This window comes from Parambassis ranga, chromosome 20 (assembly GCF_900634625.1).
Source record: "Parambassis ranga chromosome 20, fParRan2.1, whole genome shotgun sequence".
NCBI classification, from domain to species: domain Eukaryota; kingdom Metazoa; phylum Chordata; class Actinopteri; family Ambassidae; genus Parambassis; species Parambassis ranga.
In genome coordinates this window covers 780,971-796,090 of record NC_041040.1, presented here as the reverse complement: position 1 = coordinate 796,090, position 15,120 = coordinate 780,971, and the positions used below count along the sequence as shown (strand labels likewise).

Here is a 15,120-nt window from a genome sequence, read left to right as displayed (position 1 = left end):
AGTAAACTGTGGAAACAATTAGTGAAAATCAATAACAGTTTAGCTTTTGTTCAGTATTCATCGGCTGCTCATCGGCAGGCTGCATTAAGCCTGAGTTAACCTTAGCTGGGAGTTTTCCCAGAATCCTCATCTGTCCACAACTATAAAAACTAGTCAGAGTGGTATTCGATATTGGCAACCAGCTCCTGAGTGTGTACTGTGAGTGGGCCTGCTCAGAAAACACTGCTGAATGAGACCATGACAGTGGGCAGAAGTGTGTGTTATTAAAACTGCAACAAACCAGATGTTCCTCTGGAAATGTCATCACTGAGTGGCTCTGCTGTTGTATTTCTATTCAACAGCTGCAGTAAATGCTTTTTAAGGTAGCTGAAATAACACACCTATAACACATGTTTCAAAGTAAGAGCCTGTGCTGGGTTTGTTTCTGCAGTCATGATTGCATCTGCACAGCCAGCGGGGGGCTGGGAGTGACTCAGCTCCGGGCAGACAGAAACTACAGGTTTGACCGAAACAAGCTTTTCCTCTTTCATCTTCCACATCACAGAGACACAGAGTTACTCTCTCCTCCTCCCTTCCATTTCTCTATATTTTATTTATTCCCACACAGCCCGTCTGAAGCAGGAGGACCCCCCCTCATAGGAGCCTGGTTCTGCTCAAATCTTCTTCCTGATAAAAGAGAACTGAGGATTTTAAGCAACAACTCCTCCATCAAACACTCAGGCCTAATATCTGATCACTTCTGCTGCAAAAGCAACGAGCACATATTAGGGATGTGATTGGATCAGGTCCATAATGAATTCAGGGCCTTAGATCAGTCCCCACCTCTTATTTCCCCACTCGGTAATCTGGCTGGTGCAGGATTGGAGAGTAATCTGGATAGAGGGAGGGAGGGAGTGAGGGAGGGTCAATCCTCTCTGTGATGATTCCTCTTTATATCAATTTCTGTAAAAACTGGACCTGCAGGAGGGAGCAGGTCCAAACTAAAACACCAGAACACCTACATCACTGTGGCCTGGCCATGGCTTCAGGATGGAGCTTGTTGATCTGTTTCAGCTCCTCTTTTTACTTTCTAATAGTTGAAATAGTTTTGCATAATTTGTGCACACTGCACATGGGATAGAAATGGATCCATTTTAATCATATAGAGCATTTTACAATCAGAATTGTCTCAAAGGGTTTTACAGAGACCCAGAGCCTGAACACAGAATATATGATTGAAAATACATTTAAATGAACTTTAAATCAGCGCACTTCTGCAGAGATCAACCTTACTGAACCACTGGCCTAACACGCTGCTAATGCAAGCAGCAGACACAATGTCTGTGTGTCCTTAATATGAGTAAATAACAGAACCCACATATAACGCAGCGGCCTGCGGACGAACTGGAGGAAGTCCTGTGCTGCAGTTTATTCACGTTGAGCTAGCGGCGGTGTTTATTCCCGCAGGCTGTAAATGAATGGACAGATGCGAACACAGGAGCGGGCTTGCGTAACTTTGCTGTGTGACCGTGCAACTTCACCGTGCTGCCTCCACACGGCCAGGAAAAACCACAACTACCGGATTCAGCCACACGTGACAGACCCACCTTTGTAATAAATATGAAGGGGAAAGTGAAAGTTAACAAGTCAGTCACAGCAACGGCGCGTGTGACAGGAGCAGGCCACTAATACAGATGGAAGTAAGAGCACAGACTCAGACAGTTTCCGAGCTGCACCTGAAGGCAGCACTGACCTACACCCGCGCACCGCCGCTGTGACGCGCGCTGTGAGATCATCCAAATCACCGTCTTTTCACTCCCGCCGTCCGCCCAGCGGCCCCGCGCTCGGTGCACGCAGCACACGCTCACACACGCACAAATAAAACACTAAAATCACGTCTCGGCGTCACTCACCGTTAGTCGTCTGCTTCTGGACAGTTTGTGGAGTCTCCGCGCGTCGCTGTCACCGCTGCGATCCGCCCACCCAGGAGTGCACTTCTGCGGACACACACTAACATCCCCCTCCCCTCCCCGGACGAACTCTCGGCCAATCACAAACCGAGGACGCTGACTGGCTGTTATTTCATCCAATCACAGCATCGCATAGCTCTGAGTGGAGATGTTAGCGTCCAATCATATTCGTCTGAATCCTGCGCAGGCTCTTCACCGTGAACACTTTTGACAGACACGCAGCGCGCACAATGAAGACGTTTGACTCCTTTTACGGGACGGTGCAGATCCAATGGCCGGGGAACGGGCTCTGGAGACGGACACAACCCAGGAAGACGCCCTTACACCGCCCTGATCGCTGGAATGTCACCGGGCTGACAGGAGTTACAGTTATTACCGTCAACAAGAGAAACCGCCGCTCTGTCCATCAGCGTTATTATTATAAATCTTAAATGCTTTTGTCTGTAACACATAAAAAAGGTGAACAGATTTCACTGGAAGTGACTTAGACTGCACATATTCATCTGGTTAATTATGCAACTTTTCCTCACATGTGGTGAAAAAATTAGACATAATAAATCCCAACATAAAGATTATAAGTGGCCAATACATACTGTAGGTTTGCAGCGACGCCTAGAGGACAAAATGTCGAACAGCAATACAGGCAGACTTAAAAAGTGACCCAGGAGTGTTTCAGGGAGGATGTTTGGCTCATTAAAGCTTATTCAATTTAAATGATGATGTTTGAGACATACAGCATATAAACAATATGGTAACTTTCCACTAAAATCACACAAAAATAACCAGAATTAGACTTCAGGTTTGTTTATTTGGGAGCCACAACGTCTGAATATTTTCAGTATTTGTAGGTACAACATATAATTGTGTTTGTTTTTTGCAGTGTAGCTTTTTATCTTTACCTATTTAAATGTTTAAACACCTAGTTTAGGATCATTATCATTAGCATTACATTAGTGTTTATGTCTTGCTGTATGTTTACATGATATGTATGAACTGTCAGTGATGGTTGCCAGTGACAGGGAGAGTTTGGAAAGGTTTGGAAACATCCAAGCTGCTGTCCATCCTGAACAACAACAACAACAACAACGTCCACCATCGTCTGCACAACGCAGACAACAACGCAGCACCTGCATCTATTCATGTAGAGGGAGTGAAAATACCAGCAGCTACAGTTCCACTAAATGTGACAGAGATCAGCCCAGCCCTTGCTTTCAAAGAGGTTTATTGAAAGAAACATTTTTGAAATTTTATAAACTTCAACCGTGGATAATGCTATCACACAATCAGAACCTGGAGCGTCCCCGTTTCTCCTCCAACTTACTTCAGTCTTTGATATGAATGATGTATTTACCAGCATCTATAGCTGCCCCTCCTTTGGCCAGCCCACTGTTAGAACTCTACTCAGGAACCTGTAGAGATCTGTAAAAAAAAACTTGGTTTGTTTGTTTTGGGACATTTCATGACTCATCAGTACTTCTCAGCAACATGTGTGTATAGATAACAGAGTTTAACAGCCGGCACACTCTAAAGGAAAGTAAAACATAGTTAACTGTCAGTGACACCTGGTCCAGAAACAGGATTTATACAGGGTTTGGGAAACAGTTTTGCTCAGGACTGCCACACATGCATCACTCCGTTACAGTGGTTTGCAACCAAACATACAGATATACAATATCATATTGTATCATCTAGGATCACTATGTTTGCAGCTATTCTGTACCTCCTCTCTTCCATGACCTGGAAGTTATATATAATCATATATATATATATATATATATACGACTCTCCCGTAGCCCGGAAGAATTCAGTGTTTCACTCTACACACAAGCAAACAGCAAAAACCAGCTGCTTTCCACAACAACCCGTCTCATTGCTGGATGAGTTTCAGTGCAGCATGCAAGCAAAAATGTGCACAATATTAAAAGTCTTAGCTTCGTCACCCTCATCATCATCATCATCATCATCACACCCATCTCTACCACGGACAGCTCTCTCTTTCTTCCCTTTAATAAGGTGAATATTTTAATAAGAAATTAGAGCAGACTTTTTATTTATTCAGTATAGGTTTCCTCTATAGTATTCTGCATTTCAAAGCATGCCAAAGAAATGTTTCAGTTTCTGCATAGTGCTGGCTATACGAGTGCCAAAGAGTTTGAATCCTTTACAAGTAAATAGAAGTTGGTATGTACAGGCAAGGAGAGACAGAGCAGATCCAGTGTGTGTGTGTGTGTGTGTGTGTGTGTAAACGGTACCAAACCCCCCCCTGATCCCAAGTGCTCAAAATATCTACAAATACACAGACCAAGTCTGAACTCATAGAAAGTTGAACAGAGCTGAAAAAAGCTCAGCAGTATGGAAGAGCCATTAAGGGAGGAGTGTGTGTGTGTGTGTGTGTGTGTGCGCCTGCATGTGTGTCACCACCCATCCCCCAGCTGTGTGTGTGTGTTTCTTCTTCTACTGTTATAATATGCAGTATGCATTACATAGATGTTTCCTCTAGCACTGAATATTCCGCTAAGGTCACACACACAAGGTCAAATAAGAAGAATCGACAGCAACCACATTCTAGTTTTGAGGTCATAGTTCTGAATGTAAAGACACAGTTCAGGCCGCTAGGTGACTGTTTGAACACTAACACTCGCTACAGTACGTGAGACGGCGAGGAGAGCCCCTCTGAGGGTCAGCGCCTCCACGCTGCCACTGTGTGTTTTGTTTACTGCAGATCAAAGCAGTGCATTATGGGACCACAGACTGGGAAAGGTTTCAGTAGTAAGAAAGTAGATTTGGTCTGTGATGCATTCAAAAACACTTGTTGCTTAGAGTCCATTTTTACAGTGTAGAAACCACAAGGTTTTCCCACTCATCCTGGTCGCACTCCTCCATCTTTAAAATCACAGATAATCCATCATTCCTTTTTAAGCTGGATTACACGTGAGATTGAACTGAAGGTTTGTCACAGCGTTCACCTGCTTTGGTTCGACACCTTTACAAGGCGTGACATCGGCCGCGCACATGCAGCTGTGACAGGACGGGCCTCGTGTGTGGCTGTGACTGCGTCTGGGAATTTACAGCATAAATATTGAATAAATATTGATAAACGACAGTGTTTGTGTGTGTAAAGATATAAACCTTCATTTGCTCCACCCAAAAGCTCTTCATCAAGTGACACATGGATTCAGCTACAATCCACAAACAACAATAAATAAATTAAATAACTTAGACCAGCAAGCAGCAAAATACAATATACATACGCCATTCTGCATTAAAGGGGAATTCCACTAAATTTCATCTCTCTTTGTGATTGGTTGGTTTTGAGCCACGAGCTGAAGGAAAATCACCCCCATGACACCAGTGACACATTCCTGAGTCTTGATTGAACATCTGTTTAAACTGTATAAAGTGCTTTGTTTTTTTAACATATGGACGTTTAAGCTGCTACAAGTCTTAACGGTTTAAAGGACTATTGCACTTCTTTTTCCCTTTGTTGTGACTCTTCATTGTGTGGTACAGAAAAAGGCTCCGTTCATGTATCAGGGAAGACAATCTGAAGGTGTCATAGGTGTTCACTTTCCTTCATCGAGAGAACTCAAAACTCAAATTCATGCAGGAAAATAAAAACATCATCAGAGTTATAATACATAGAATATCCACTACAAATGGGGGGAATCATTGCACCTGCTCTTAGTATTATTTCATACATCTCTGCCTGCACTGAGCTTCTCCACCCACCTCTACATCTTTTTTTTTCTTATTATTTGTTATCAGTTTTGTGGAAAAGAGCATCTGACATTACCGTTCTAGTCATAGGTCATTCTTTGTGAGATTTAAAGGGGAAGTGTACATATTTCTCAGCCATGTTCAAGCTGAATGTGAATTAAATGTGTTGACATTTTGTTTGGCTGTCTTTTTAATGTCTCAGCCTGACGATGATGGATGCGACGGGTCATTTAAGCAAAAAGAAGTAAAGGTCCCACATGGACTTTAAATTCAGTGTTAAAGCTTCCTGTCAATCTACTCTTGATGCCTGTGTTTCGGCTCAAAAATGCTTCATATTTCGTATCTGGAGGTAATAATAATCATCATAATAATAACATAAGGTGTCCTCTAATACAGCTGTGATATAGGATCATTTCTTCTTCCTCTCTTTTTTATGTTTATGTGGGGCAAACGAACAAAAAATACAAATCAACAAAAAAAAGACAAACATGATAATCCAGGGACCTTCTGCAGTCACTATACACTGAGCTCTGCAGGCTGAAAAAAAACACTCACACACAAACACACACACATTAAAAGCTTTTGGACCTGACCTTATCACACACAGTAATATGAAAGCACACTCACTCATCTCTACTTGCCAGTGTTTGCATATTGTACTGTACATAGAATAATGGCGCATTCGGCTGGTCATTGTAAACTGGCAAACTTGACAAACTCCACTACAGTATGTACAGGGTCCAAAGCATTCTGGGTGCGTGCTTAGGTGAAACCAAAACAAAAAGAAACAAAAAGTAAGGACCAATGAAATTTGAGGTAGCAAATTCAACTATGATGAACTAGGATCACACGTTTTTATTCGTTATGCGTGAGCGCTGATTGACTGTAAAGTCCTCAGAGCTCCTGGAATTAGCAAGCTGGGACTTCCTGCTTTGTTTAAATATTATTATTATTATTATTATTATTTTTTGGTGCACTGTTCTTGTGGAAAAGTTTGCCAGTTCACTCATTTTGCGAAGCTGTCTAAGCATGCCGCGTGTTCTTTAATCACTAGCAAATCTGTACAATGTTTATGATAGGCCAGCTGATATGTTCATTGAGAAAAATTCATGGCTTTTAACCCTCCAGTTCCCACCCCTGAGGTGCAGACCAGCCAATCCAGTGTGCTCTTGGGAAGGTGTGGAGCAGTACCTCCACCTCTTTAGGAGGGGTGAGGGGCAGGACATCAGGGGGGGAGGGAACCAATGACAGAACGGGACAGCAGGATTCCTGTTAGGCCAGCTAACACTAACCAGTCTGTGAGTCTATTTATCGGAAGCGCCACGGACATATAGAATAATCATTATATCATTCGGATTTTCAGTGCAAGACGTAAATGGCTACTTGTTTTGTAATTATTCTGTCCAATGTTGCTTGTTCTTGTCAGTCATCCAACACTGGATACAGCAGTAAAGGGATTCTTCTACAGGTTTTAGCAGTCAGCTATGTGAGTGTGAAGAAGTGTTGTCCTTGATGACTCAGAGGTCCAGACCACATTGATCCATGTAGATCGTCTGAAAGGCAGAGCTCCTCTCTGCTCCGTTTGTGGTTTTGGTTAAAGGTTGTACCGTTGTGGAGCTCAGAAAGCTCCAGATGTTTCATGAGGAGAGGGCAGAGGGGGACTCAAGACAGAGAGACAGAGAGAGGCCTCCTTTCCTCCCCCGAGCCGTGAGTCCTAACTTGAGAGGTTGATAGTGAAGATAGCGTAGTCGGGTTTAGGTAGTCAGGTACAGTGGCTGCCTCCTGATCTCCTTAGTGCCGTGTGGTGATGGAAACAAGAAGAACTGCAGAACAAAGCATCGGCCTCCATCTCTCTGTATTCCTCCCCCTGCTCCACACCTCTTCCTTAGCTCCGCCCTGGGTCGGAGCTGTGTCTCTGTGGTGTCCGTGAGTCCAGAGGTGTCTGTGGTTCCTGGAGTGACAGCCTCCTTTGGGTTTCAGGATCCAGAGGTGATGCCCCTGTTGCAGCAGCTGGACCAACCCTCGTCCCCATACACACCCCTGAACCAAAGTCTAACTCCGCTCCTAAGCTTGACCCTGCTGCTGCTCCACTCCCTAAATCTAAACCTAACCCTGAACCTGCTGCTGACCCTGAAACAACCCCGACCCCAGTGCCCAGTCCCAGCTCCAACTCCAGGTGCTGGCTCAGGCTGTCTAGTCCAGAGGGGACAGGCTGACCCTGGCTGGTGTTGATCAGAAGCATGTCCTGGGGTTGTAGGGAGTCAAGGGGCTTGGATGGGAACTCCTCAAAATCCTGGGAATCCAAGATCTGCAGGGAGAGAAGTTAAAAGGGTCACAGAGGCTGGAACCTGTGTGACATTAAGACACAAATTTCCAATCAGTGATTCTTGCCGCACCTGTGACAGGGAGGCCAATGTGTCTGTCTCTAAAGGTGTAACAGCTGGAGCCATTCTCTCTCCTGGACCTGGTCCTGGCCCTGGATCAGGGTAGGGTGAAGCCTGCAGGGGGAACCGCATCTTTTTATTCAAAGCAGATGCTTTAACAATTGAGGATCACGTCTTTATGCTGCATGTGGGTGTGTTAATACCTGAGGTGGTGATGAGACGGCGCTGTAGGCAGGAGGAACCAGCGACATCTGCCTCTGCAGCAGCTGCATGATCACACCGATGTCTGTTGACATGCGGCTCTCCAACCTGTACAGAGTGGGAGATGATTGTTTTTTCATTTGATTGTAAATTTTAAGCTTATGTTGCATTTCCTTCCCATCCTGCTGTTGTTCTGTAATCTACTTTCCACCACATGAATCAAAAACCTTTCATCTTGTCATTGTGTATGCTTACATTGCCACACAGTGGAAATACATAAATGTGTGGTGGTGTTAATTTTGTATAGAGCCAGCTGGATTCCATCTGAGCCTCACGTACTAATTAGGACTCTGTTCTGCTGATGTTTTCTGCAGAGACTTTACCATATGTGCAGATATTTTTTAGTACTTTCTTACACGTCGCTACCACCCCCCCCAAATCCAAATTTGTTCAAACACACCTCCAGCCAGCTGACACATCGCATCCAGCACAGGCATCCAGTCAATCATGCGTTAAAGCACTCAGCTGAAGGCGCTACAGTACAGCCCAGCACACAGACACACAGCCTGTGATCTCAACAACACACAACAAAGGAGTCTCATCCAGCAGAAGGCTGCAGGGACAGAAAAACTATTTTTTTTTCCCACAGCAGTGGAGAGAAGTGCTTTCCTTCAGAGGCAGCCAGGTGAGAAAAGTGGTCTCAGGCTGTCACATGAACAGAGTGTAGAGTATTGTGTGCTTTTTTTTTAAACAACTACGCAACACAAAAGAGCAACAACTCCCTCTGTAGCTGTACCTGTTGAGCTGCTTTTGCAGAAGGTCCAGGCGTGTGTCCAGCTTGTTGCGTTGCTGTCGGCTCAGGCTGTGCAGCGGTGTGTTGAGGGGCGGGGGAGAGGCCAGGCTGCAGCTTGGAACCTCCTGGTACTGCCCACCCCCCCGGCTCTCCCCCCAGAAGCTGAAGATGTTGGACACCCCTGAGAATGCACCTGCATGATGGGGTGAAGTGAGCAAGTGTGAAACCATGCACAGAGATGACGGTAAAGATGCTCCTCTGTGGTGTGTGGTGTACCTGACAGGGCGTTGCAGGTGTTCCCAGTCTTGGGGTCTCCATCGCCCTCAGTGTTCTCACTGAATTTCATGGGCGTGGCCTGAGCCTGCGGAGTCTCCAACAATGCAGGTGGAGGGGCGAGACCCGTCACAACTGGCTCCTCCCCCTGTTAGAACATCAGGATCAGCAAATAACAAGTACACCGAGTGCTGTGATAGTGTGGAGTCATACCTCATCACCACTAGAGTGTGAAGACACTGAGCTTCGATGGGCCCCCCACTGCCTCTTGGCCGCCTCCTCCTGTTTTTGGTTGTTGGCTGCTTCTCGCTGTCTTCGCCTCACAGCTTTATGGGACTTTTTAATTTCTCCAGCATCAGCATCATCTGGATAGAGGCATGCAACGTCCAGCTGGATCAGAACTAGCTTTTTGAAGATGATGTTGTAAAACAAGGTGACACTAGAGGACAGGTTACCTTTTTCTGTACGTCTTCTGAAGGATAACTTGCGTCTCCGTAATTTATTGAATCCCCCACAGTTGGAGTCATCAGTGCTTGGAGAGGCTGGGATCATGTTGGTCTGAAATGAGGGCCACCATCAGGTGAACATTAAACACACCCACAACTGAATACATAATAGGCTTTTAGAGCAGAATCACACTGTCAGAGTATTCACAGAGCGTTCTGGATAGAGTTGTAAACTCACATCTCTGAGGTTGAACGTGATTTCCAGGTTGTTCCAGAAGTGGTCTGCAAACTCAGGATACATGTCCAGAACCTCCAGAACGTCTTCTCTGAAGATTTTATGGAGGTCACAGTAAGTCAGAGCCCTCACGTCAGCATTGGACTTACCAGGTCGGGAGTACAGATTGATAGGCTCGCCAAAGATGTCATTTTTCCCTGGAAGGGATGAGAAAAAAACAGATAAGAGAAAAGATCTTATACAAGAATTTACAGCATTTATAATATACATATTTACAATAAGAGGCTTAACTTCACACCGGCTCCTATTTTTGCTTCCCTTTTTAGGGGCTAAATCCCAGCTCATGTTTCCTGTGTTATCCCAGGACCGTATGCAACCATTGTTGCTCACCAGCAGATGGCACCACCAGCTAATATTTATTAGACAGTTTTGAAAGACAAAGTCTGCTGTTACAAAACCACATGAAGTCTGAGATTTACGTATAAATCAAAAAGTCCCAGATTAAAATATTGATGAGGAGTAAAGCAGAATTTAAACCTACACACTGCACACTGAAAAGACTAGAAATCTGACTTGCCATACATATGTTTTTCTTGTTTTTAGTTCACAAATGTACCATCGTGTGTGTGGTTTTGTTGTCATTATTTACAGTAAACTATATAGAGGAAGTAAAAGCAGCTTTATTGTATTTTCTTTTACCCAAGATGGCTACCACCACGTCTCCTCTGAGTATTTCTATGGATCCTCTGGATATGAAGTAGAGGGCAGTGAGGACATCCCCGGCGTGGACCAGCGTGTCACCCGGGGGTGCGTGGGTGGTCTTGAACTTCATGGCCAAAGCCCTGAGGCAGCCTTTGGTGGAGCCTTTAAAAGCCTTACAGTTCTGCAGCAACGTCCGATTAAGATGGAGGCAGATATCCGCCTGGAGACACTCAGGGAAGCCTTTCAGCACCTGGGGAGAGGAAGCAGCAAAGGAAGACGAGGGAGGGGACGAGGATCACAGCAGGGAGAAGGACGTGAGGACGGAGGATAGGAGGAAAGCAAGAGGAGAAGAGGACGAAAGCAAGGCAAAGGAGGCGAGAGGAGAGGAGAAGGAGGAGAAGTGGGAGAAAGAAAGCACGTGAATTGATAGAGAAAGGTTCAGTATTCATACATACTATTAGTCTTTGATTGATAGGTCAAGTCCGTAACATAAAGATGAAGACAAAGGTCACAGAGTATGGATTCTTTAAGAGGAATCATAAAAACATGGAGCCTTTAATGTCTTTATTGCCTTTGTTCTTACTGGTGGACATTCAGGGGACATTAGCCTTTAGTGTTATTACATCAGTCCACAAATTAACATGACATATCTACATGTAGAAGGCAGCCTGGGATCACAGACGTTTTTATGAGTTTAACCTCTGAGTAGAAGGCAGGGATCAGCAGTTTGGAATTTGTGCTCTTTAAAAAAAAACATATTCATTGATTTTTTTTTGGAACTTCACTGCAAAAATGATTTGAACCTGCGTTTCTGAGGGCCTGTCGGAACAGAGTCAGCAGGCCGGGGGAGTGTAATTAATATGAAGAATTGGTACAACTTTAATGAGTTCACTGAGAGCGCTGGAAAGCCTGGGCTCTTTAAAGCAGCAGGGCTATGGGCTTCTCTTGTAACTCTCTGGCTGACTGTACCTAAAACACCCACACCATGTTTTTCCCTCTCCATTTCTCTCGCTCTCATCCATTTCAGGCTGCCACTTCTTCATTTCAGCCTTCAATGGGCTCCTCGTCATCTCCCGGTCGGCCGCTGTCCATTTCTTTCTGTCGTCATTTGTCTGCAGCCTCTTTCACATCTCCGTCTCCGGCTCTCTGTCATTTCGCCTTTCATCTTAGCCCTCTAGTCTTTCACTACCTTTGCATCTCTCCAACATTACACAGTCCATCCACACAAACACGAAAAAAAGGGAAATGAACTCAATACATTCCTCAGCTCCTCTTAATAAATCGCCTACCATTACTCTTCGTATGCCTCAGCCCATTTGCTGCTTTGTGGGGTGCCGGGTAAAACCCCCAAATGTGCTGAGAGTCAGGTTTTACGCTTTCAGGTGTTGCCTCCACTTTAATGGTGCATTTAGCAGAAACTGAAGTGCTGACTTTCAAGGCTGCACAGTTATTCTTTTATATAAATGTTCACTGCCATGATATATTCTTGTGGCCTTCTGGTAGGTGTAAAAATACTAGATATATAGCTGTACTTTGCAACAAAGAGCAATGTCCCAAAGTAAAAAAAATCAGTACAAACATGCACAAAGTGTAATAAATTCTTTTTTGATGGATGCTTCAAGTCAGAGGAACTACCTGATCCTTGCTTTTCTTCATCTAGGTTTGTCCAAACCACCAGAAAAAATGGACATTAACTCAGCCTCATATCCTTAACACAGAGTGCATGTTGGTTATGCAAGTTAGCTTCAACAGCAACCTCAGCAGTTTCAAGGGTCCTGCTTTTCCCACATGTATGAGACAAACCTGGCTTCAGTTTCTCATCAGAGCTGTGCTGCTATTCTCTCCATGAATGACAGAGGTCGCAGCTGACTCAATCCTCCACGGAGCCAGACAGACGTCTGTTCTACGCAATCATAATGATCATTACAGTAAACATTCTCTGCTCCAGCCGGTTCACTCCCCTACACTTCAGCGGGCCTGTAAGAGCGGCAGGAAGACGAGGAGGAGAGAGAAAACATGCTCGCACAGATGCTTCGCAAATTTCTTTCCTCTCTACTTCAATGGTTCACTTATTACACTGCAATGGAACAGGATTGCAGTGATGGAATATGGTGTTTGCTTTGGGACCTTGCACCCAAACATGCATCACAGAGAATAATGAGTCGCTGATTATAACGCTAGCAAATTTTAACCTGAATCAGGATGCTGGAAAAGGAGGTTTATGAGCAGATATGATCTGATATATCTTTAAATCCATGAATCCACCACACATGGCATATAACGTGCTGCAGTTAACGACAATAAACAAGACATGCACTTATTTGAGTGTGACATGTTGTAATGATTCCAACTGTGTGTGTCCACTTGTACGTCTGCCTGTGTGAGTGTGTGTTTGAGCAGCACCATCTTACACGCTGTGATTCACAAGAGTTCAGTTCGGGGTTGACTGTACACAACAGGCCTGTGGAAGGCTCTGCAGGGCGCGTTTGCGTCCATTGACAGGTGTGAGTCATTGAGCCTGTGGGTGTCTGAGCCTGAGCTTCTGTGAAAGCACAAGTGCTTCTAAATGCATTCTCTTACACTGGAGGCCAGCACGTCTTTTCACTCATGCATGTTTTGTGGTGATGCAAAAAAAATAACATGTGTGTGTGTCCATGAGAAAAAGATTGAAGTTGTTTCATGCATAGGAACGAGCAGCTCCATGCATGTTGTCAATACATGTTTGCACATGTTTCAGTGTGTGTGTGTGTGTGTGTGTGTGCGTGTGTTTATGTATGATACTTACATCAGTCCTATTCTCTCTGATGGTGTCGGACCATGCATGATGAGAAAAAGTCTTCCACTCATCCTATTAACGTACAACGCAGGCTCAAAATACTCCTCTGGCCTTTTTGTGTGCACATGTGTGTATTCATGCATGTTAACATTAACAGACTATGTGTATACACACACCACAAACACACACACACACACACAGGATGAGGATGCATGAGGTACTCACAGCGTTCATGTCGATGCCATTGGTGTAGGACCAGGCGTGCTGGAAGTACTCCTCCAACCTCTGCCGGAGCGGGTTGGGGATCTGGTGGAAGCGGATGAACTCCCTGACTCTCAGCATTTGGGTGTGGTAGCGGGCTGTCCCCGAGTAGAGCCGCTGGATGATGGCTGACACGTTTCCAAAGATACTGGCGTACATCAGGGCTGGAAGAGGGGTGTGAGAGGAAAGCATATACATTAACAAAGAGTTACACACACTGACATTTGTACACCTACTGTATATATGACCTGACACATCCCTGGCTGAAAATACTTATTAAGCTGGACAGCTGTTGGCGATATATTTAATAAAAATCTATAAACAAAGAAGTGTTGAGAACACATAGAAGAAAAGAGGAATAAAGTATTAAGCAAATTCCACCACAGGTTTTACTCAGCCATGCACTGACCATTTGACTCGCCAAACCACGAGAAAGAAAAGCTGTTATATGACTCATGTGTGCACGGACTCAGCTAACACGAGAGGTTTTTGCACAAGGACAGTCTGGAGAAGGGCTGCAGCAGAGGTTTGACTGATCTAAAAGGCTTCTGTCTGTAGAGGACAGAGGGTTTTGTGTTGTATCCTTCATGAGCCACTCTGTTTTGTCCTGTTGTCATGTTGGATCCTGCTAACCTCTCAACCTCTGTCAGCTCCCATCACTGTCTGTATCACCCACTGAAAACGCTACGTGAGTGTGTATCTGTGTATGTTTGCACGTATGTGTCACAGGAGACACAACAGACCTCTGCGTTTTGTAGCACTCATTCTTATTCATTTCAGAGCAAAAGGAGTAGAGAATTTAAATAATGGAAATAATACCAGGCCCTGGCAGGTTGCTCTGTGTCCAAACAAACGGCAAACTGAAGTGACTGGAGAGCGAAGGAAGCCAAAACAAAAAGGCAAACAAGACCGGCCTTGTAGAACAAGTGAAGGATTTGATATCATTATTTTACTGGCTGGTAAAAACAAGATCTAGTGACAAGTGTCTGATCACTGCCTTTAAATACCAGGACTGTTAGTCTGTATCAGTGAAGTCCCAGGCTCTGCTCAGACTGCAGAGGTAATTACTCTGTGGATTGAAAGCTGGATTGATAAGCATGAGAGGGGATATTACAATCTCTGCTGAGGGGAAGTTTTATTAAATAATCACTGGATGATGAGCTTTCAGAATGAAAAATGTGTTATCTTCATCAGCATGGTAGAAATCTTTGTCATTTTAAACCCCTTAAACTGTGACCACATTTGTAAAGTAATCCCTGCAGTGCAGACTAGTCTGCAGAAAAGTTTAAGACAATAATCTGGCACAAATATTCCTTTTTGCACATTATTATATCATTGATCACTTTTTACTCAGGCAAAGTAGCCAAATTACTGAAAACTGAT

The 15,120-nt window shown here is 44.5% G+C and overlaps 2 protein-coding genes across 9 annotated transcripts in view; both read right to left on the bottom strand.

Moving 5' to 3' along the window:
- LOC114453643 (microtubule-associated protein 4) overlaps positions 1 to 1,995 on the bottom strand; it is a 75,186-nt gene extending 73,191 nt beyond the window's left edge. For all 8 annotated transcript variants that reach the window (XM_028433603.1, XM_028433602.1, XM_028433606.1 and 5 more), the window contains exon 1: positions 1,893 to 1,995. The gene's annotated coding sequence lies outside the window, so the exon portion shown is untranslated. The remainder of the gene's footprint in view (positions 1 to 1,892) is intronic.
- Positions 1,996 to 3,797: 1,802 nt separating this feature from the next.
- kcnh2b (potassium voltage-gated channel, subfamily H (eag-related), member 2b) overlaps positions 3,798 to 15,120 on the bottom strand; it is a 152,936-nt gene continuing 141,613 nt past the window's right edge. Inside the window, exons 13-22 of the mRNA XM_028432905.1 lie at positions 13,702 to 13,901; positions 10,698 to 10,950; positions 10,002 to 10,195; positions 9,773 to 9,875; positions 9,531 to 9,682; positions 9,321 to 9,465; positions 9,048 to 9,237; positions 8,254 to 8,359; positions 8,063 to 8,164; positions 3,798 to 7,974 (exon numbers count right to left, since the gene is read on the bottom strand). Of these exons, the coding sequence (XP_028288706.1) occupies positions 7,552 to 7,974; positions 8,063 to 8,164; positions 8,254 to 8,359; positions 9,048 to 9,237; positions 9,321 to 9,465; positions 9,531 to 9,682; positions 9,773 to 9,875; positions 10,002 to 10,195; positions 10,698 to 10,950; positions 13,702 to 13,901 (1,868 nt within the window). The 3' untranslated portion in view covers positions 3,798 to 7,551. The remainder of the gene's footprint in view (positions 7,975 to 8,062; positions 8,165 to 8,253; positions 8,360 to 9,047; positions 9,238 to 9,320; positions 9,466 to 9,530; positions 9,683 to 9,772; positions 9,876 to 10,001; positions 10,196 to 10,697; positions 10,951 to 13,701; positions 13,902 to 15,120) is intronic.